Genomic DNA, 22,739 nt, shown 5'->3' on the forward strand with positions numbered 1-22,739 from the left:
CACCTTATCAAATGCCTTCTGGAAATCTAAGTACAGTGCATCCACCGGTTTCCTTTTATCCACAGCACATGTAACTTCCTCAAAGAACTCCAATAAATTGGTTAAACATGATTTCCCTTTCACAAAACCATGTTGACTCTGCCTGATTACTTTGAACTTTTCTAAATGCCCTGCTATAACGTGTTTAATAATAGCTTCTAACATCTTCCCTATGACAGATGTTAAGCTAACTGGCCTGTAGTTTCCTGCTTTCTGTCTCCCTCCATTTCTGAATTCACTATTTTCTATTCTAATGGAACCTTCCCCGAATCTAGGGAATTTTGGAAAATTAAAACTAACGCATCAACTATCTCACTAGCCACTTCTTGTAAGACCCTAGAATGAAGTCCCTAGGATGAAGTCCATCAGGACCCGGGGACTTTTCAGCCCGCAACTCCAACAATTTGCTCAGTACCACTTCCCTGGTGATTGTAATTTTCTTGAGTTCCTCCCTCCCTTCCATTTCCTGATTTACAGCTATTTCTGGGATGTTACTTGTATCCTCTATAGTGAAGACTGATGCAAAATACCTGTTCAATTCAACTGCCATCTCCTTATTTTCCATTATTAATTCCCCAGACCCACTTTCTATAGGACCAACGCTCACTGTTAACTCTTTTTAAAATATCTATAGAAACTCTTACTATCTGTTTTTATATTTTTAGCTAGCTTTCTCCTGTACTTTTCCCTCCTTATTAATCTTTTAGTCATTCTTTGCTGTTTTTTATATTATTTCCAATCTTCTGACCTGCCACCCATCTTTGCGCAATGATATGCCTTTTCTTTAAGTTTGATACTATCTTTAACTTTTTTAGTTAACCACGGATGGTGGGTCTTCCCCTTGGAATTTTTCTTTCTCATTGGAATGTATATATTCTGTGTATTCTGAAATATCCCCTTAAATGTCTGCCACTGCAACTCTATTGACCTATTTTGGATGCCTGTTGAAGCTTAACCCAGAAGTGTACAGTGTTGGCTTCCAGTTCAGCTTGGTTGAGCTTCAAATCCCACTTGGTTGAGCTTCAAATCCCACATTGAGTCCCTCACCATAATATTGCCCCATCTTTGTCCCTTTGTTGCCCCCACTGCTGCTAGAATCCTCAATCCCTTTGTCATCCCAGGCTTGACTTTTTCAATGCCAGCCTCATTTCCTATATAAATTTCATCTTATCCAGAACTTTGCTGCCCATTTTTTTACCCTGTGGAAAATCTTGCTCAGCTATCTCCCTTGTTTCTTGACAACCTTCACTATCAGTGCATCAGTTTCAAAACCTTCGTGCTCATCTACAAATCTGTCCAAGGCATTGTTTCTCTCCTATCTCTGCAGCTGTATAACCCTGCTTGCAGCTCCACTTTTCCAGCTCTGATCTACTGTGTGTGTCCCCCCTCCTCCTGCTCTACCATTGGTGGAAATGCTTTCAACTAGTACTGCTTGCACTTCTGTTTCAACACAAAGCTGTTTTGAATGTGCAGTGGTGCAAAGCTAGTAGTGTGACTTGGCAGTGAAATTGGTTACCTTGCTCCTGACTGCCCTAAAGGCAAGAAGTGTGCTGACATCTTCAGTAGCTAATCTTATGTGGTTTTAGCATCGCATTGGGTGCAGTATAACTGCAGTTTGGTGCAAATCCAAGATTGATATATTCCTAGACAATCCATTGTTTTTAATGAGGCTCTCTTATTAGCCAGCATTTACATATTGATGAGCTCTCTTGTTGCTAGGTGAGTGACATGGGAGCTGATAGCACAACTCGAGTCTCCTGGCTCTGCTCCACTTTGCACCGAGCAGCAAATCATATTGTACTAAGATTACAGTTTTATTTTATTACACATTAATCCATATTCATTAAATTCATACTGTGGACAATATTTATATTGTAGAGCTGTTAATAATGAAGATACTTTGTTTAGTTATGATGTACACTGTCTATCTAGCTAGTTGAGTTCTCCCCTCTGCAATTATAGTTTTGTGGAATCTGGTTTATTCATGCCATCTAATGGGCCTATCAGATATTTTGACTTTATAGAGTAGGCTTTGTAGGGAACTAAACTGAAAGTGTGACATATACTTTAAAGATAGAGAACACTATGGATGTTTTATAGGTTTGATGTAATTTTGTTCAGTCATATCATTTGAAAACATTCTGGCCTAGAAATTGCGGTCGGAGGCGTACCTCCGGAGTACGCCTCCGACCCATAAAACAATTACAAAATTACCCCCTGGCGCCCAGGTTGGGAAGAGTTGGGGTCTTGGGCCTCGAGGCGGAGGGCAGCATAATGACAATCAAACCGTGTCGTTGCTACTAATACAATCAGTTTCTTTTGGCCACTAACAAAATAGGCTGTTCTGGAGTGCCCTTGATAATAAACTAGGTCACTTTGTATGCTCTTCCAACAGTCCCCTGTCCCCGCTTGCACTCCCAAAAGCCGCATTCCATTTGTAGCATGACCTGAAAAAGCATGAGCTGCAGTCCCTCTGACAGCTATCTGTGGGACTATGAGTCAAGGAAGTAAACCCATATGCCCAAATTGCCAATAAGAAGATAAATGTCAGAGGAATCAGGAGCGGGGTGAGAGGAGAAAGCAAGGGAAAAGAGAGAAAAATGGGAGAGACAGATGGGGAAAAAGAGAGAAATCAGGGAAAGGATGGGGGAAGAGAAAAATCAGGTGGAAAAAAAGAGGTAAGTGACACAGACAGAGAGAGGGGCTGAAATAATCATGGCAAAATGGGAAACCTAGAGATGGAAACATGCAGAGAGATAGAGATCTAAGGAGACAAATTCAGAAGCATCAGTGACATTGATGCGCTATCAATTACTCTCAAAAGACTGAGAGTTAAGAGAGTAACAAGGCTTTTATTAACAAAAGAATGAAAGTCTGCCTCGAGTGGTCGACCGGTCCAGAATACAAAGGGGCTGGGGAGCAGTCACCTTTATACTAGGACTTGTGGGAGGAGTCAGCCGAGGCATGTCCAGGCATGTACACAGTGGAATACAAACAGTGGTTTACCACATTCACCCCTTGTTTAAAATTGAGCCCGGCGGGGTGAAGTGTATTAAAAGTTAGTGTATTGGAGTCTCTCCGGAGGTCTTGTCTGCTGCTGTGATCGGCGTGGCGACGGCAGGGGTAGTGGAGCTTCCGGTGTCGAGTCCCGCGTAGGCTGTGGCACAGGCGTGTCGTCCTCGTAGGTGTCGAGCGGGTCGCTGGGCCCAGGCCTGCCGTCTGCTGGGGCTGGATATCGGATCGTGGGGGGGGTGGTAGTGAGTAGTGGGTTACTGCGGCCCCCGAGGGTGCAAGGTCTCTTATGAAGACTGTGTCCTCCCGCCCGTCCGGGTATGCAATGTAAGCATACTGGGGGTTGGCATGGAGGAGGTCGACCCTCTCGACCAGGGGGTCCGTTTTATGGGTCCTCACGTGCCTTCTCAGTAGGACCGGCCCTGGGGACGTCAGCCATGGCGGTAGCGATGTCCCCGATGTGGACTTCCTTGGGAAGACAAACATTTTCTCATGAGGGGTGGCGTTAGTGGCAGTGCAGAGCAGTGACTGAATAGAGTGGAGCGCATCGGGGAGCACATCCTGCCAGCGGGAGGTTGGAAGGCCCCTAGACTTTAAGGCTAGCAGGGCGGCCTTCCAAACTGTCGCATTTTCTCTTTCCACCTGTCCGTTCCCCCGGGGGTTGTAACTGGTGGTCCTGCTTGTGGCAATACCCCTAGTTAGCAGGTACTGACGGAGTTCATCGCTCATAAACGATGAGCCCCGGTCGCTATGGATATAGCTGGGGAAACCGAACAGGGTGAAGAGGTCGTTCAGACATTTAATGACCGTGGCACTGGTCATGTCCGGGCAGGGGATGGCGAACGGGAAACGGGAGTACTCATCAATAATATTGAGGAAGTACACATTGCGGTCGGAGGAGGGGAGAGGCCCTTTAAAATCAACGCTCAGGCGCTCGAAGGGGCGAGTGGCTTTTATCAGGTGGGCCCTGTCTGGTCTATAAAAGTGCGGTTTGCACTCAGCGCAGACTTGGCAGTTCCTGGTCATGGTCCTGACCTCCTCAATAGAGTAAGGCAGGTTGCGGGCCTTGATGAAGTGGAAGAACCGGGTGGCAGAGGTCATTGTGGAGGGCCCGCAGTCTATCGATCTGCGCGCTGGCGCAGGTGCAACGCGATAGCGCATCCGGGGGTTCATTGAGCTTCCCGGGCCGGTACAAGATCTCGTAATTGTAGGTGGAAAGTTCGATTCTCCACCTCAAGATCTTGTCATTTTTGATTTTGCCCCTCTGCTTGTTGTTAAACATGAAAGCAACTGAACGTTGGTCAGTGAGCAGGGTAAATCGTTTTCCGGCCAGGTAGTGCCTCCAATGACGCACAGCCTCCACAATCACCTGGGCCTCCTTCTCAACAGCGGAGTGTCTGGTCTCCGGGCCTTGGAGGGTTCGTGAAAAGAAGGCCACGGGTCTCCCCGCCTGATTGAGGGTAGCGGCCAGGGCAAAGTCGGTCGCGTCGCTTTCCACCTGGAAGGGGATGGATTCGTCCACTGCGTGCATGGTGGCTTTGGCAATGTCTTCCTTGATACGGTGGAAGGCTAAGCGGGCCTCTGCCGTCAAGGGAAAAGAGGTGGACTTGATCAGCGGATGGGCCTTGTCCGCATGGTAGGGGACCCACTGGGCATAATAGGAGAAAAACCCTAGGCACCTCTTCAGGGCCTTGAGGCAGTGGGGCAGCGGGAGTTCCATAAGGGGACGCATCCGGTCGGGGTCGGGGCCGATGACTCCGTGTTCCACAACACAGCCAAGGATGGCGAGGCGGTTTGTGCGGAATATGCACTTCTCCTTGTTATATGTCAGGTTCAGGAGTTGGGCGGTGCGGAGGAATTTTTCGAGGTTTGCGTCATGGTCCTGCAAGTCACAGCCGCAGATGGTCACATTGTCCAGATATGGGAAAGTGGCCTGCAACGCATTTTGATCTACCATCCGGTCCATCTCCCTTTGGAAGACGGAGACCCCGTTGGTGACGCCAAAGGGAACCCTAAGGAAGTGATAGAGGCGGCCGTTTGCCTCAAAGGCAGTATACTGGCGGTCCTCAGGGCGGATAGGGAGCTGGTGGTACGCTGATTTCAGGTCAATGGTCGAGAAGACGCGGTACTGCGCGATCTGGTTGACCATATCAGCTATGTGGGGGAGTGGGTAGGCGTCCAGCAGGGTGTAGCGATTTATTGTCTGGCTGTAGTCGATGACCAGGCGCTGCTTCTCGCCGGTCTTAACGACCACAACCTGGGCTCGCCAGGGGCTGGTGCTGCCCTCAATAATCCCTTCCTTCAGGAGCCACTCCACTTCGGTTTTAATGAAAACCTTGTCCCCGGCACTGTATCGCCTGCTCTTTGTGGCGATGGGCTTACAGTCGGGGGTGAGGTTAGCAAACAGTGGGCGGGGGGGTGACTCTGAGTGTGGAGAGGTTGCACCTGGTGCGCGGCGGGCAATTTGGGAGCTGCTGGCTGTGGACTGTGAGTGGGGGTAGGGGTCCACCATACGCCATCGTAACACTTTTAAGGTGGCACTGAAAATCTAACCCCAGCAGGACGGCAGCGCAGAGGTCGGGCAGGACCAGAAGTTTAAAATGATCGTACACGGTCCCGTCTACTACGAGTGTCACTACGCAGTAGCCGCCGATGTCCGCCGACTGGGACTCGGAGGCCATAGAAATCCGCTGGTGCGCAGGCAGGACTGGGAGAGAGCAACGCCGCACCGTGTAGGGGTGGATGAAGCTCTCCATGCTCCCAGAGTCAAAAAGGCAGATTGTATCGTGGCCATTTACCTTAATGTCCATTGTGGGACTGGCCAGCTGGTGCGGTCTCACTTGGTCCAGTGTAACGGATGCCAGCGTAGGGGTCGGTGTGTCGCTGCGGGTATCAGATGAGGCGGTGTTGGGGGCCTGCTGCGTTCCGGCTGTCGTCCAAGATGGCGGCGTCCATGATCCCCATGTGGCTGGAGGCGTCCAAAATGGCTGCTGTACCGGTGGTTCGCACATGGCCGGGGAGGCCCAAGATGGCGGCCCGCATGGCCCACACGTGGCGCTGCTGGGGTTCGGGGTGGCTCTGGCCCTGCAGACGTTAGCGTAGTGTCCCTTCTTCCCGCAGCCCGAGCAGATCGCGTTTTTCGCCGGGCAGCGCGCTCTGGGGTGTTTTGCCTGGCCACAGAAGTAGCATTTCTGGCCTTGGGGCACTGCTGTCTGGCCTTGGGACACTGCTGCGGTAGTTGGGCCGTTGCTGGGGTGTGGCTGGGGTGGCACGACGCTATGAGGCGGTCCTACCGTGTCCCAGGCTGTCATTCCCCGCGGCGTCCACGGTGGAGAGGAGTAGGCATCCATGCCCCGGTAGGCTGCATCCAATGATAGTGCGAGTTCAGAGGCCTTGTTGAGGTCGAGGTCACTCTGCTCCAACAGTCGCTGTCGGGTGTAATTGGATCTGTGGCCCGCTACAAAAGCGTCCCGGATAAGTTCCTCTGTGTACACGGCGGCCTTTACATCCTTACAACCACAGGCCCGGCCAAGCACAGACAGTGCCTGAAGGTATTCCACGGTCGATTCCCCAGGTTGTTGTTTACGACTCCCCAGAAGGTGCCTGGCGTGCACTTCGTTCACTGGGCGCGTGTACTGGCCCTTGAGGAGCTTGATAGCGTCCGCGTACGAGGTCGCGTCTTGGATGACCGAGTACACTCGGTGGTTCACTTTGGAGGTCAGGACATCCAGTTTGTCCTCGTCCGATTTGATTGCTGCGGAGGCGGTCAGGAATTTTTCGAAACACTTAAGCCAGTGAGTAAACTTGGTGGATGAGTCCGCCTCCCGATGATCTAAGTCCAGGCATGCTGGTGTGAGGATCTTCTCCATTATAAAAATTTTGTTAATAAAATTGATGTGCTATCAATTACTCATAAAAGACTGAGAGTTAAGAGAGTAACTAAAGGCTTTTATTAACAAAAGAATGAAGATCTGCCTCGAGTGGTCGACCGGTCCAGAATACAAAGGGGCTGGGGAGCAGTCACCGTTATACTAGGACTTGTGGGAGGAGTCAGCCGAGGCATGTCCAGGCATGTACACAGTGGAATACAAACAGTGGTTTACCACAGACATATTATGGGAACAAACAGATTGGGGGATGTAGAGTTTGACTACATATGGGTCATGGCAGAGAAACAGATTGAATGGACAAAGACAGAATTCTACAGAAAAAGAGTGAACAAAAGTGAGATTAGGGAGAGTTTGTTCAAAGACAGAAAGATCAAATATTTGGTATTTATTGTAATATGTGTTTTCAACAGATTACAGATGGTGTGGGTGTTTATCATGAATCGAATGAGCTCACAGAGCAGTTCTCCCCAGAGGCGGCGTATGATCCTTGGAATTATTATTCTGTTGATTGTCGATGTCATCTGGGTTGCATCATCTGAGCTTACCTCAGTGAGTACTGTAGTCCTATCATATTGTCTTGTGTGAAACTAATGCTTTCTTAAATTACAGCAGGACTTTTTTTGATTCATTCAGCAAGTGTTCAGTGCAAAAGATAGCCTGAGAGATTCATGGAGCATCATAGACACAAACATTTACCTGAGCAAGTCACAAAGCTCTTTGGAACACTTATTCTACTATATTGAAGTTGCAGTGAATGTCATTTGCAAATTAATTTTATTTGCATTTTCTCACCACCATTACCACTACCCATTGCCATGCTTCTATAGAGTGCAGGATATTCTAAGGCACAGGTTTTCTGCACCTTGAATGAGGAACTGAAAACATCACTTTTAGTTGGGAGATGTGAACTTTAATATCAGAAATTACAAGTTGGGCTTCCTGAATAGACAGCCCGTACTATATACTAGGCTCCTGCTGTGTCTGGTGGGATATAGTGTACACCACAATTAAACAACTTGGCACTCAAACCTTCTGTTTACACCTTGCATGGCTACCCTGTGGTTAACTGCAATTCTTCCAATAACGTGTCAGTCAACACATGCAGGGGATCTTCCCCTTCGCTGTGTTTCTTGGGTACATATCAACCTGGAATTATGGAAATGACCTCAGCCATTACTTTTGTTTGTTCATTCTTGAATCCTTAACACGTCACCTTAAATCTTCAGCAAGAAGCACTTCTGGGGTTTACTTCCTAGTCTATGTTGAGGAGAGAATGAGAATTATTGCACCTACATATCAAGAGCTCGTGGACATTGTGTCCGAGCTGCAACAAAAATCTTAAAAGATTTGTCTTATGTTCATTAATAACTAGACATTCTTATTATGAACACAGCTAGCTTCTAGCTAGTCATTTATTCAGTACACGTTCTCTAGGTACAGTATCTGTAGAAATGCAGTATGTGTGCTCCTGTGTGCAGGCTGCCATCTTGACTGTTGCCTTGTGGGTAGCCTAGTGCCTCATGGGTAATGTAGTCTTAATATCTAAACAGCTGGGTAGTGTAGTCTTATATACATACAGCTATATACAGCTCTACGGCTCCCCCTAGTGTCCACTATAGAATGACATGTTATTGATCATTACATCCCCCTTTTTGAGGTTTAACAAAATCAATATCAATCAACTTTCAAGAAAACAATAAAGATAATATCAGTAACACTTTTGTTAGTGCTCTATAAACATAAACATTTTCAAAACAGTCAACAACTTTTCAAAGCTTTACATTGTACTCAAAGATTAAGTCTATCAGGCTTTTTTACTTCACGTGTGGATCTTCTCAACACTGGTAAGTCTGATGTGTCTTCATGAGATTGTTCTGGCGGTGAATGACAAGATGCAGTTGCGGCATTGTCATCAATCTGGTCTTGAATAGTCTCTTGTGTTTTTAGGAGGGAACGGCGGTTCCTCCTGAGAATCTGCCCTTCTTCAGTTCTAACAGTGTATGACTGTATGGGCAGCACGGTGGCATAGTGGTTAGCACTGTTGCCTCACAGCGCCAGGGACCCGGGTTCAAATCCGGCCTCGGGTGACTCTGTGTGGAGTTTGCACATTCTCCCTGTGTTTGCGTGGGTTTTCTCCGGGTGCTCCGGTTTCCTCCCACAGTCCAAAGATGTGCGGGTTAGGTTGATTGACCATGATAAAAATTGACCCTTAGTGTTGGGGGGATTAAATACGTGGGGTTACGGGGATAGGGCTTGGGTGGGATGGCTATCAGTGTAGGGACCGGGTGCTAGGGTTTGGATGATCAGCCATGATCTCGTTGAATGGCGGAGCAGGCTCGAAGGGCCGAATGGCCTACTCCTGCTCCTATCTTCTATGTTTCTATGACCTTGGTCCTATTTCCTCAAGAACTGTAGCTTTCCTGTTCCATGCATCTGGATCCTCAATCCTGACAACATCATCCCTTGTCAATGGTTTTAGAGTTTTGGATGACTTGTCATAGTATGATTTCTGTTTCAGCTTTAACAGTTGAAGTCTCTGTCTCAGTTCCTCACTTTGCTGTTCTTTTGCACAGCAGGGTAGCGTGGTGTGCAACTTGCGACCCATTAGTAGTTCAGCAGGTGAATAACCACAGTCTAAAGGTGAGGCTCGGTAGCTCAGCAGGGCGAGATAAGGATCAGACTTGCTTTCTGTCGCTTTCTTCAGTACCTGCTTGAGAACTTGAACACCTTTCTCTGCCTTACCATTTGACTGAGCATACAAAGTCATAATGTGCTGCAAACTGTTGCCACTCCTTACAGTTGAAGCACGGACCGTTGTCGCTAACGGCAATCCTGGGAATTTCATGTCTGGTGAAGATGGATTTCACATGCATTATGACACTGCTTGCTGTGGTGCTTGAGAGCAGTGCCATCTCCGGATAGTTAGAACAGTAGTCAATCACTATTAGATAGTCTTTACCATTTAAATGAAAAAGGTCCATACCAACCTTTTGCCATGGTGCTGTTGGTATGTCAGCTACTATCATTGGTTCCTTTGCTTGTTTGTTTTGGTGTTTCTGTCATGTCTCACATTTGCCTATCATGTTCTCAATGTCCTTATTTATGCCAGGCCAATAAACAGTGTCTCTTGCCCTCCTTTTGCATTTTTCAATTCCGAGGTGTCCCTCATGAATCCTTTTGAGCATGTCTTGACATAGAGCCTGTGTGAATGACTATTCTGTTCTGTTTTAGTAATAGTCCACTTGCGACACTCAATTCTGACCTTATGTGAAAATATTTTGGACAGGAACCTTTTGGCCAACCATGATGAATGTTCTCTATTACTGTTTGTAATACTGTATCTTTTACTGTTTCTTCTGCTATTTGCTTTGATTTTGTGTCTGACACGGACAGCGCAGCAGTGACCATACTCACATGAACATCCACGTCTTCTTCAGTAAAGCTCACATGACTCATTGTGGGTGCTCGGGATAGTGCATCTGCTAACACTATGTATTTGCCTGGTGTGTAGATCAGTTCAAAGTCATATCTTTGCAGCTTCATCATGAGTCGTTGAATCCTTGGAGGCATCTCATTCAGGTTCTTTTTTATGATGGCAACCAGAGGGCTGTGGTCTTGTCAGTGAATGGTAAAACTCCAAATCCTTTGAACACATCCTGGAAATTATTCACTACAGAATCCACCGAGTCATCTGGTCTGCTTATGGCACAGTTTATACGGTAGACTCTCTTGACCAGTTCTAAGTCCTCACAAGCTTTGTCATCCAGCAGTGAATCAAGTCTTTCAGCCACAACAGAAAACATGAGATGATGCACTTTGTCTTTGACTGTCACTTTAAGTCTGCATACACCTAAGCTATCTATTTTTTTTGTCCATTATAGTCCTTCAGTAGTACTGACTTTTTCTGTATTTTGGGCTTTTCTTTCATATTGTTAATGTCACTCATACTGATTAAGTTTGCTTTTGTCCCAGTGTCTAGTTTCAAGGTAACTAATGCTCCATTTACCTGCAGTGGGATCATCCATTTGTCCTCTTTTACTGCATTAACTTTATGTTCAGCATTGTCCATTTCTGAGGGCTGCACATTTTCTGTATCCTTTTTGATATTGTCACATGACACCATTCCTACAAAAAATGTCTCACTTAAATCAGTGTCCTCAATTACATTAACTCGTTGCCCTTTCTTAGTTTGTACTTTTGAAAAGCATTGTTTGGCAAAGTGATTCTTTCCATTACACTTTGTGCACATTTTTCCAAACGCTGGGCATTGTCTTAACTGGTGTTTGTAACCACAGCGTTTACAATTAAAAATGTCATCCTCCGATTGCTTTTCATTTCTGTTCTGCCCACGTTTCTTCCCCTTGTAGGACACAGCACCGACAGCAGCATTATCACTCATTACAATCGCATCATTATTGATTTCACTGAAAGTCTTCGCGTGCTTTCGAGCTAGCTCGCTGGCTTGGCATATTTTCACCGCATTTTCCAAATTTAGTTCGGTTTCTCTCAACAGACGTTCCCTGACTTTTTTTATCATGAATACCAAACACAATCTGGTCACGAATCATGGATGCTTTGAGCTCAGAGAAATTACATGTCTGTGCTTTCAGTTTCAGATCAGTTATAAAGCTATCAAAAGTCTCATTTTGTTGCTGTGTCCGAGAACGGAAGATATATCTTTCATACGTCTCATTCTTTTTGGGAGAGCAATGTGCATTAAAATTTTTTAGCACATCTTCTAATTTTTCTCTGTTCTCCTCTGGATTAAATACAAATGTATTAAATACCTCTATCGCCTGTGGGCCTGCAACCGTAAGCAACAACGCTATCTTCCTTGCGTCTGGCTTCGTACCGAATCCGATGGCTGCAATGTAGAGTTCGAATTGTTGTTTAAAAGTCTGCCAATTGTAGTCGATTTTTTCTGTGAGATTCAAATGCTCTGGCGGCTTCAAATTCTCCATGTCGCTTTTCACAATTTTCAGCAGATCTTCACCACCCTGGTACCATCTTATGTTCATTAATAACTAGACATTCTTATTATGAACACAGCTAGCTTCTAGCTAGTCATTTATTCAGTACACGTTCTCTAGGTACAGTATCTGTAGAGATGCAGCATGTGTGCTCCTGTGTGCAGGCTGCCATCTTGACTGTTGCCTTGTGGGTAGCCTAGTGCCTCATGGGTAATGTAGTCTTAATATCTATACAGCTGGGTAGTGTAGTCTTATATACATACAGCTATATACAGCTCTACACAGCTCTACGGCTCCCCCTAGTGTCCACTATAGAATGACCTGTTATTGATCATTACAATTTGTTGCGAATGGGGCCCTTGGTTCCAAGAATGGAATTGAAGGCAATCTCCAGAAGAATGACAGTGTGTTGTGGTGTAACATGCAGTGTTACTAACTTGAGTTTTCCATTAAGGATGCTGCAATGTATTATCCTACCTGTTATTTAACACCTTAGTCAACATTTATAAAGGTTCAGAAACTCAGCAAAGAACTGCTGAGGGTTAAAGGATAACAAGATGCCAGATGTGCCAGTACAGGAAACTTTGGTTTATCCGGAGGTTAACTGTCCGGAATGCTCGAGCCACCGGCAAAAATCAGGAGCCGTTTCGTTAGGTTTTTTTTCTTTTCGTTGCTTTTCTTTCCACCAGTCAGGCTCTACAAGGTCTCGCTGAAGCTGTTGCTAAGCTACAGAGACACTTGCAAGGTACGGCCGACTGTTCAGAAGCTGTTGCTAAGCAACAGGGTTTGTTGCCAGATACGGAGCTCAAAATCTCTATGTTTCAACATTAGCGCTGGTTTGTCCGGCAGTTTTGATGGGACGGCAACAGCTCGGTCCCTTCGGTGCCGGATAGCACAAAGTTTCCTGTACCACAATTAACGCTGAATGTTTTGTAGACACGGTGGGTTGTCAACAGATAGTGACTGTCAGTTATCTGCATCTCATTTGGAATACATTACACAGGTCAAAGGATGTACAGTTAAACTACTTTTATTCCAAGACTCTGGCATCTGTTCAGTTTATGTTTCTTCACTTCCATTCTGTGCTGATGCCCTTTAGAGTGGCACATTAGCAAGATTTTAACACCACTATGTGTGCTAGAGTAGGATGCAGCACTTTGTGGATGTTTAGTCCAAGTGAAATTTAAACTCCTCAGGAAATAAATAAATTAAGCAAAGTGATGATGGCATTCATGCCAGTAGATGTAGGCTAACCTTAGAGAGAGGTTTTGGGCATGACTGGCATAAGCAAACTGTCCTTTATTGATATTAGAGGAACCTATGCTGCCAATATTGAGCACAAGTAAGGTACCAGGCTTGTTGCTTTTACAGGGATCTTGGGGTGTTATTTGGAAATGTTCATCCTTTATATCTTCCAGGTGCATCGAATGATCTAAATGATCACAACAACCAGTTTATGAGAAGCTGGTAATGTTATAACTCAGCTACCCGTAAATTGTATATAAAAGTATTTCCCTAATAGATTTAAATACTTTGAACTTTATCCTTACTACGGATCATAACAAGTAAACACTCAAAGCTTTTCGTCTATAGTGGAAAGTTGCATTCCTAATGCCTGTTGAATTTGCTGTTATACAAAGATTTACTGTCTCAAAAAAATTGATTGGAGATTCCATCCTAAACCAACTACAGCCTCAGAAGTTACAAGGATAAAGTTGTCAAAGCAGCAAAACCTATGATCAGGATGCTGGACATCTGGGAAGCAAATACCCCTACAAGTTCAGCATTGTGACTAAGAAATGTTGATACACTGTCACTGGATTAGCAACTAAATAGTTTTGTCCAATAGTAATTTAGTATATTAATGATTTACTATATTAATTTAGTAGGATAAATAATAGGACTTTGATGAATATTTGTTTCGTTTTCAGTATTTTTTTTAAACTAAGCTTTTTACAATTTAAATGTTTGTGCACATATGACTGTTAATTGACTATAATGCAAGTATACGTGTCTCCTGAAGTGCCAGAAAAAAACAAGACTTCTAATTGAGGCCTTTCAAAAATGTAGATTTCCCCAACCATCTGTTGTATACATAAATTTGAATTAATCTGGGAGGTTTTGGACTGAACAGGGGATAGAGTGTAACAAACTTACCTGTTCATTAAATATCTGGAACCTTTGTCAATTAGTGTGCTGTATGGATTTGTGACTTTATTTGAGGAATTGCATCTACTATAGTATTGAAATTCTCCACTTTGTGCAGACAAAACCCAGTTGTAGTCTTAAGTTTATAGTAAGGCAAGTCTACCACTTTGACACTCCATATATTAAGTAGAAATGCAATTATATGTAATTGCAATACAGGGTATAATGCTTCAGGATCTCAGTTTAATACGATTGTGTCCGAAAATACAATTTTTAAAAATGCTACATGATTTAAAGAACATTTTTTCTGAAGTTTTTTTTGTTGGTTACCTAGGATGTATTTTTTCTATAGCCTGTCACACATGAGCTAGCAGTTGAATGAACTGATGAATGCAAGTTCTTGTGTAAATTGCACCTTTTTTTAAAAACCGAGTTCTCTATAGTAAACAACAGCTTTAAGTGAAAATGCTGCTGCAAAAATTGGCTGCATCATATTAAAATTGGTTTGTAAACCAGCAAATGAATGGCTAATGATTTATTACATTTTAAAACATTTACTTTTCAAAGTACCAGTGATTTGCTGTTGTTTATTTTAGAGTTCTACTGTTTCAGATAAAATTGCAAATTTAGTAATGCTCTGCTGCTGGAGGAGAGCCTTGCTAAACAGTAAAATTGGTGGGAGAATGATGGCTATAGTTATAGCATCTAGAAGTGCATCCTTACTAAATTTGCTGTGAAGTGTCTATAGAACTGACAGAGTGCAGCAATGCAATATTATTACAGAAACAGGCCATTCGGTCCAACTGCACGAGACTCGTCCCACTCTAATTATCTATTCCCTTCTCTCTCATAGATGCGTCAAGCCTTCCTTAAATGATTCAATTCTATCTGCTTCAACTACTCCACATAGCAGTGCTTTCCACATTCTCATCGCTCTGTGTAAAGAAAGTTTTCCTAAATTCTTTTTGATCTGTTAGTGGCTATCTTATATTTATGTGCCCACAAGCAGAAACAGTTTCTCCATCCTATCAAAATCCTTCAAAATTTTAAAGACTTTTATCAGGTCTATTAGTCTTCTATTTTCACTATCCAACTATGTACAGTATTTGGAAAATTTGGAATTTCTCTAATTTTTGTGGATTTCATGCTACCATATGGTATGAGGTCGTTAGATGGATAACATATATTCTGACATCAAATCGAAGAGAATCGGGCAAGTTTCACATTTTCCAAGAATCAGAAATGTGTGATTTACAGCTGAACTAGTATGAAAGTGTTTCCATAGCAAACTGATGATTCTTGGTTCTTTAGCCATATAACACTCCTGCTTATGTGTGCTTCAGAAGTGAAGAGGTGATTCTATATTTCCCCATGTTTCACTTTACGTTCACATAAAACATATTTATATTGGAAAAATTGGTTAAATTGTCAGTATATAGATTTTAATAACTGATTTTGATGAGTTTTATGGTACTGCAGCTTAGAATTCTAACCCAGCCACAATAAGCAGAGCATCGTGTGATTTAAAAAAAAGGTAAAATTATTGATTTCAAGTTTAGCATTGTAGTACCTGCAAATGTACTTAACAAAAGTGATTATAGATTATTGAGTGTGCAAGATATACTTTGTTGCTTTAAATATTCAGAATTTCTATATAGTGTACTCTTTGGGGAGGGTTTGGAGAAATATAAAACCCTTAATGTGACATTCCACCAGAAAACTACATATTGCGTTTGTAAGTTTTTCAGCTTTTTTTTTCTTCTTTTCAGTATATATTTAAAAAGTATGAGAAACCCTTCTTTAGTACATTTGCCAAAACATCTATGTTTGTGCTTTACCTCATCGGATTCCTTGTTTGGAAGCCATGGCGGGAGCAGTGTACCAATGGAAGACATGTTGCATTGGTAAGTAGTCCACCTAAGTATGAGGATATAAAGTGTGACCAGCCTTATAACCTGAACTCTGAATTACAATTTATTTACATTATTAAATTTTATATATATAGATTATTAAATTTTATATATATAGATAATTTATTTTGGGGCAGGTGTGCATGTCTTAAGTTTAATATAAGGTTGTATAATTTGTGGCTTCCAGTAAATGTCCTATCAGAACTATGCCTATATAGGAATGTGTGATTAATTGCTACTCATTTTAGCAGATGTACCAAAGGCAACTTTATCAATATAGTTTGCTGTTTCCTAGTGCCTCCTTAGTAACTTTTTCAATCTTTTAAGTTTGCAGAGGCTGAAAGTTATCTTGCAACTTGTACTACAGACACTACTATAAATGATTCCTTGGTGAGTATTCAGTGTTGCAAGAGATTTTGCATGTATACTGTTAATTCAAATATCAAAGCTTTCATTCAAATGGTAGTTTAGCCATTTTGTTCATTTGTTAGCCCAAGCATATGAGCACACTTGTTTCAGTTTATTTGGTATTCAGTTTTGAGCCCTGGTAGCTGTCTAAAATGGACCAGCTTGTGCAGTTAATTTCATCAGTGAACAATTGTTAATGCAAGGGGAAAAAAATTACATTCTATTACGCTGCCCGATTGCGCTGGTTCATGGAAGATTTTTATGTTTGCGATTATGCAAATGAGTTTGAGTGGAAATTTGAAATAGAACTTCACTTCAGAAAACCAGTGCAATTTCAAGCGCAATTTGCACCCGGATTGTCGATTGCCCCCAAAGCGGAAACTCTACCTCCACTTCTTAATATGAAAAAAAAGTTAAGAAAATATATAGCAACATTTTTTTTGTAGAGCATACCAGTATTTGCATGCAAACAGAGGCATCTGGGGGTACAGAAATTACTAAAAGTAGCAAAGCAGGTTAATTAGGCCATTTAAAAAAAAAAAGCAAACAAAGCACTAGGGTTCATTTCTAGATGGATAGAATTGAAAATCGGAGAAGTTGTGTTAAACGTGCATAGAACCTTAGTTAGACCACACCTAGGGTACTGTGAACAGTTCTGGTCTACTTATTATAAAAAGGATATAGAGGTGCCAGAGAAGGTGGAAAAAAGATTAACTAGAATACTACTTAATATTTTACATAATCTTTAAGATTATGAAAGGGTTTGATAGGGTTGATGTAGAGAAGATGTTTCCACTTGCGGGGGAGACTAGAACTAGGGGCCATAAATACAAGATAGTTACTAATAAATCCAATAGGGAATTCAGGAGAAACTTCTTTACCCAGAGTGGTTAGAATGCGAAACTCACTACCACAGGGAGTAGTTGAGGCATATAGCATAGATGTATTTAAGGGGAAGCTAGATAAATACATGAAGGAGAAAGGAATAGAAGGCTATGTTGATGCGGTTAGATGAAGAAGGGTGGGAGGAGGCTCATGTGGAGCATAAACATTGGCATGGACCTGTAGGACTTAATAGCTTGTTTTTTTTTCCTGTAACTACTATGTAATACTGTGTGATATTTACTAATGGTTAATGTCTTGGACTTATAAAACAACAGCAGTTTTAGTTTTAAGCCCTGATTTTAATCCCACGCCTGACGAGAGCGGAGCTTGCGTGGGGGTGGGGAGGGTCAAATAGGGACCAAGTACTTGCTTCCCCATTGGCGTTGCACTCTCGCCAGCTTCAATTTTTACACCTGGTTTTCGGGAGGCACGTGAGGCCCTCGCTGCATGCAAACAATGGCCTCATAAATATTAAAACATCAGGGTGCAATTGCGTAATTCGGACTCCAATGTGATTTTGACCCTGGGCCATGTGATGGATCCAGGCAGAGGAGCCAAACAATGCATGTTTAAAAAAAATCTGTAATGGTTTCCTTGTGGGCCAGGAGCAGCAGGAGTGATCCTCTTTGGGCTTGCTCTGACCTAGGCATTACCCCTTCCCTCGATTATGAGCACCTCTCAAGCTCCCCAAAGACTGAACCTTTGTACCAGGGAGCATTCCCATGGGTCTCCGGCCATGGCCTTGTGCGACCTAGCTTCCACATCTTCCACACTGACTTCGGGTGGGAGAGGGCTCCTGGATGATCGAGTCCCGGGGGTTAAAATGGCCTCTACCTTTCGCCATCGCAGCCATGATAATTTGTCATTCGCTTCGGCCCCAGAACGCTGCACTTATGGCCCCAATTAAAGTCGGGTTCTAATGTTCTTTTGAGTTTCAATATTAAAAATAGATTGATGAAGGTAGTATGGATGGTGCAATGCATTGGAACTCCAACATGTGACATCACAGAGAGATGGAACATGTGTTTGAATCCATGATATCCCTACATTGTTTAGTCTATCAGCTGTACCACAGTGGCTGTATACCAGGCAGAAGCCAAGTACTTGTCTACAGAATAGAGGAGTGGGGGGTTGGAAGTAGTCTTTCTAAAAAAGAGTAATGCTTGGCCCTTCTCGCTTATCTCCTAGAAACCAGTTCAAAAGCCACATAACTGGAAGCCTCGTAGCAAGTTTTCCATTTCCAAGTAAAAAAATGGTAGAGAAAATTGGGATCTATGGTGTATATGAAACTATATTTAATAAATGAAACCCAAATCTGTTTCTTCACTGTTAACATAGTACAATATCTTAAAAACCCAAATATGTTTTTAATTGTTTTTGTAATAGATATAAAGCCAAAGTATTTAATTTTCCAACATTTGTGAAAATATCAGCTTTACTTACTTTTCTATTATTGTTTGTTAAAGAGTTCTGTTTATCTTGTCGCCTGAATTTTTATTTCTAATTTGTTTTGCAGAGTGAACCACTATACATCCCAGTGAAGTTTCATGATTCAGCCAATGAAAAAGCCAATAATGACAGCAGCACAGGTAGGTTTTAGCTCGAGATACTTAATCTACATCATGAAATGCAGACCAATGCGAGGATTAGACCACGTTGATAAAGGTATGTCACAGTCCCATTCAGTCATCATTCCTGTGCACGCTGACATACATTGGATCACAGTCCACCAATGCCTTAATTTTAAAATTCTCTTCCTCCTGTTCAACTCCCTCCATGGCCTCGCCCCTCCCTATCTCTGTAACCTCCTGTAGCCCTACAATCCTCCAGGAACTCTGCATTTCTCCAACTCTGGCCTCTTGTGCATCCCCCTCTTCTTTCGCCCCACCATTAGAGGCCTTCAACCATTTAGGCCCTAATCTCTGGAGTTCTTTCCCTAAACCTCCGTCTTTCCTCCTTTTAAGATGCTCCTTAAAACCTACCTCTGACCAAGCTTTTAGTCACCCATCCTAATATCTCTGTCTTTGACTCGGGTGTCAATTTTTTTTTGATTACGTTCCTGTGAAGTGCCTTGGGACAAGGGCAGCAGGTGCATGGGATCACGATCACCTGCAAGTTCCCTCCAAGTTATACACCATCCTGACTTGGAAATATATCGCCGTTCCTTCATAGCCGCAGGGTCAAAATCTTGGAACTCCCTCCCTAACAACACTATGGGAGTACCTTCACCTCACAGACTGCAGCAGTTCAAGGAGGCAGCTCACCACCACCTTCTCAAGGGCAATTAGGGATGGGCAATAAATGCTGGCCTTGCCAGCGATGCCCACATCCCAGGAACAAACAAACCCGGGGAGAGCTGAATTTCTGGGCCATTAAGTAAAAACAGTCTGAAAATCTACATCATATGCCCTTGAACCAACTAGACCAAAGAGCATTTTGTCTATAATAATTAACAGCATACGTTTTTTGACTCTAACATTTTCAAAGATTTGTGCTGTGTGCGAGTTTGTTCAACTTGGGTAAAGGATCAAAGAAGCTGATAGCATTTGTGTTCAAACTGACTTTTATGAATGTTTTCATGGCAATTTTCCCAAGAATATAGAATCTCAATATAAATTGGCCCCTTCTGGTGGAGCGATAACACCTACATAATCGCCACCTGGCAAACTAAATGGATTTTCAAGTTGTTAATCAGGTGATGATTAATGTTTTGAACATCCTCTGCTTTCTTCCACGTGCTGCCTCCTTGTAACAAATATTCTATCATCATCAACCATGCCACATACTTTCTTCATATTTTTCAAAAGCTGCCCACTAATCAACTACATTTATTTTGGATTGAGAAGCCAATAATTCTTCCATAGTTTTGTTGTATCAGTTCAAAGTTCGTTCCGAAGGCCATGTGAGTCTACAACTGACTGAACCAATGTTGTTGCTTGCAATTAGATAATTTCCAAATACAGTAGAAGCTACTGCTCAATTTCAACTCGCTTGTCAGGGAGCTTTCACATGTCCCAGATAAACAGTAAGTCAGCAAGTATGGTTTACTTTGCCAAAGGCAAAGAAATAAAAAAATCATTCTTACTATTATATCAAGATAAAGTATCAACAGACCACTTCTACCTGCTTTGATCATCAGTGGGAAGCATACTATGTCAATATAATCATCACAGAACTAGAATAATTTTGATTGCTCATGACCTTCTTTACAGTATCCATCCAAGTTTTCGGTAACCTCCTGTTTAGGCTGACTAAGTTCTGCAGAGTTTTGTTTTATCCCCATTCCTCTCATATCCCCTCCCCCATCCCCTCATATACTCTATTCCCTCATCCTCATTGCCCTTCCCCCCCCCCCCCTACATCCTAGGGTCTTGAGGGAAGTGGCGGTAGGGATTGTGGATGCATTGGTAATAATTTTCCAAAACTCCCTGGACTCGGCAAAGGTCCCGGCAGACTGGAAAACTGCTAATGTAACACCCTTATTTAAAAAGGGCAGTAGACAGAAGGCTGGAAACTATAGACCGGTTAGCCTAACATCTGTGGTAGGTAAAATTTTGGAGTCCATTATTAAGGAGACAGTAACAGGACATTTGGATAATCATAATTTAATAGGACAAAGTCAGCATGGTTTTATGAAGGGGAAGTCATGTTTGACAAATTTGCTGGAGTTCTTTGAGGAAGTAACGTATAGGGTGGATAAAGGGGAACCAGTGGACGTAGTGTATTTAGACTTCCAAAAGGCATTTGACAAGGTGCCACACAAAAGATTATTGCTTAAGATAAAAAGTCACGGGATTGGGGGTAATATTCTGGCATGGATAGAGGATTGGCTATCTAACAGAAGGCAGAGAGTTGGGATAAATGGTTCATTCTCAGACTGGCAATCAGTAACTAGTGGTGTTCCGCAGGGGTCAGTGCTGGGTCCCCAACTCTTTACAATCTATATTAACGATTTGGAGGAGGGGACCGAGTGTAACATATCAAAGTTTGCAGATGATACTAAGATGGGAGGGAAAGTAGTGAGTGAGGAGGACATAAAAAACCTGCAAGGGGACATCGACAGGCTAAGTAAGTGGGCAGAGATTTGGCAGATGGAATACAATACTGGAAAGTGTGAGGTTATGCACTTTGGCAGGAAAAATCGTAGAGCAAGTTATTATCTTAATGGCAAGAAACTGGAAAGTACTGAAGTACAAAGGGATCTGGGGGTCCTGGTGCACGAAACTCAAAAGGTTAGTATGCAGGTGCAGCAAGTGATTAAGAAGGCCAATGGAATGTTGGCTTTCATTGCTAGGGGGATAGAATATAAAAATAGGGAGGTATTGCTTCAGTTGTACAAGGTATTGGTGAGGCCGCACCTGGAATACTGCGTACAGTTTTGGTGTCCATACTTAAGAAAGGACATACTTGCTCTCGAGTCAGTACAAAGAAGGTTCACTCAGTTAATCCCGGGGATGAGGGGATGGACATATGAGGAGAGGTTGAGTAGATTGGGACTCTACTCATTGGAGTTCAGAAGAATGAGAGGCGATCTTATTGAAACATATAAGATTGTGAAGGGGTCGGATCGGGTGGATGCGGGGAAGATGTTCCCGATGATGGGTGAAACTAGAACTAGGGGGCATAGTCTTAGAATAAGGGGCTGCTCTTTCAAAACTGAGATGAGGAGGAACTACTTCACTCAGAGGGTGGTAGGTCCATGGAACATGCTGCCCCAAAAAGCTGTAGAAGCTACATCATTACATAAATTTAAAACAGAAATAGACAGTTTCCTAGAAGTAAAGGGAATTAAGGGTTACGGGGAGCGGGCAGGAATTTGGACATGAGTCTAGGTTCGGATCGGTCATGGCCCTGTGGGTAGCGGAGCGGGCCCAGGGGCTGCGTAGCCTGATCCTGCTCCTATTTTCGTGTGTCTAATTCTGTTAGATTCAGGAGATGGTTCTGTGATAGTGGATTGGCGGTTAGGATCAGATCAGCCATGATCTTATTGAATGGCGGAGCAGGCCCGAGGGGCCGATTGGCCTACTCCTGCTCCTATTTCTTATGTTCTTATGTTCCCCTCTCCCTCCATTCTCTCCTTCCCATTATCCCTTCTCTTTCTCTCCATTCCCCCCTCTCTCTCTCCCCCATTCACTCTCTTTCTTTGTCATCTCATCTTCTATTTTTTCTCCTATCTCCCCACCAGCCTGATCTGAAAACTTTTTAATACAATTACCACATTGAGAAAACAGAAGACTGGTCTGGATGGGGGTACAGGGGGACAGGAACAGCAACCCAAAGACTGGGAGGCCAGCGTACAGTGAAAAGTGGGCGAGAGTGGTTGATGGTGGCATCAGCAAATAATAGGGATGCTAAAGGCTTCAATAACCGGCTGGGAACAGCAGGCAAAATCATAGAATCATAGAATGGTTACAACACAGAAGGAGGCCATTCGACTCGTCGAGCCCGTGCCGGCTCTCTGCAAGAGCACTTCAGCT

The 22,739-nt window shown here is 43.4% G+C and overlaps 1 protein-coding gene across 11 annotated transcripts in view; it reads left to right on the forward strand.

Moving 5' to 3' along the window:
• Positions 1 to 22,739, forward strand: part of LOC147120527 (solute carrier family 35 member F5-like) — a 139,323-nt gene that overhangs the window by 44,661 nt on the left and 71,923 nt on the right. For 10 of the 11 annotated variants that reach the window (XR_015078206.1, XM_085986572.1, XM_085986571.1 and 7 more), the window contains 4 exons: positions 7,352 to 7,490; positions 15,829 to 15,963; positions 16,297 to 16,359; positions 18,779 to 18,851. Coding sequence is in view for 10 of the 11 variants with exons in the window: in XM_085986572.1 (XP_085842698.1) it covers positions 7,352 to 7,490; positions 15,829 to 15,963; positions 16,297 to 16,359; positions 18,779 to 18,851 (410 nt within the window). In the remaining variant the exon portion in view is untranslated. The remainder of the gene's footprint in view (positions 1 to 7,351; positions 7,491 to 15,828; positions 15,964 to 16,296; positions 16,360 to 18,778; positions 18,852 to 22,739) is intronic. The other variant, XM_085986580.1, reaches the window with a different exon arrangement.

This window comes from Somniosus microcephalus, chromosome 4, assembly GCF_052327205.1.
Source record: "Somniosus microcephalus isolate GS21.2 chromosome 4, FLI_Smic_1.0, whole genome shotgun sequence".
Classification (NCBI taxonomy): Eukaryota; Metazoa; Chordata; class Chondrichthyes; order Squaliformes; family Somniosidae; genus Somniosus; species Somniosus microcephalus.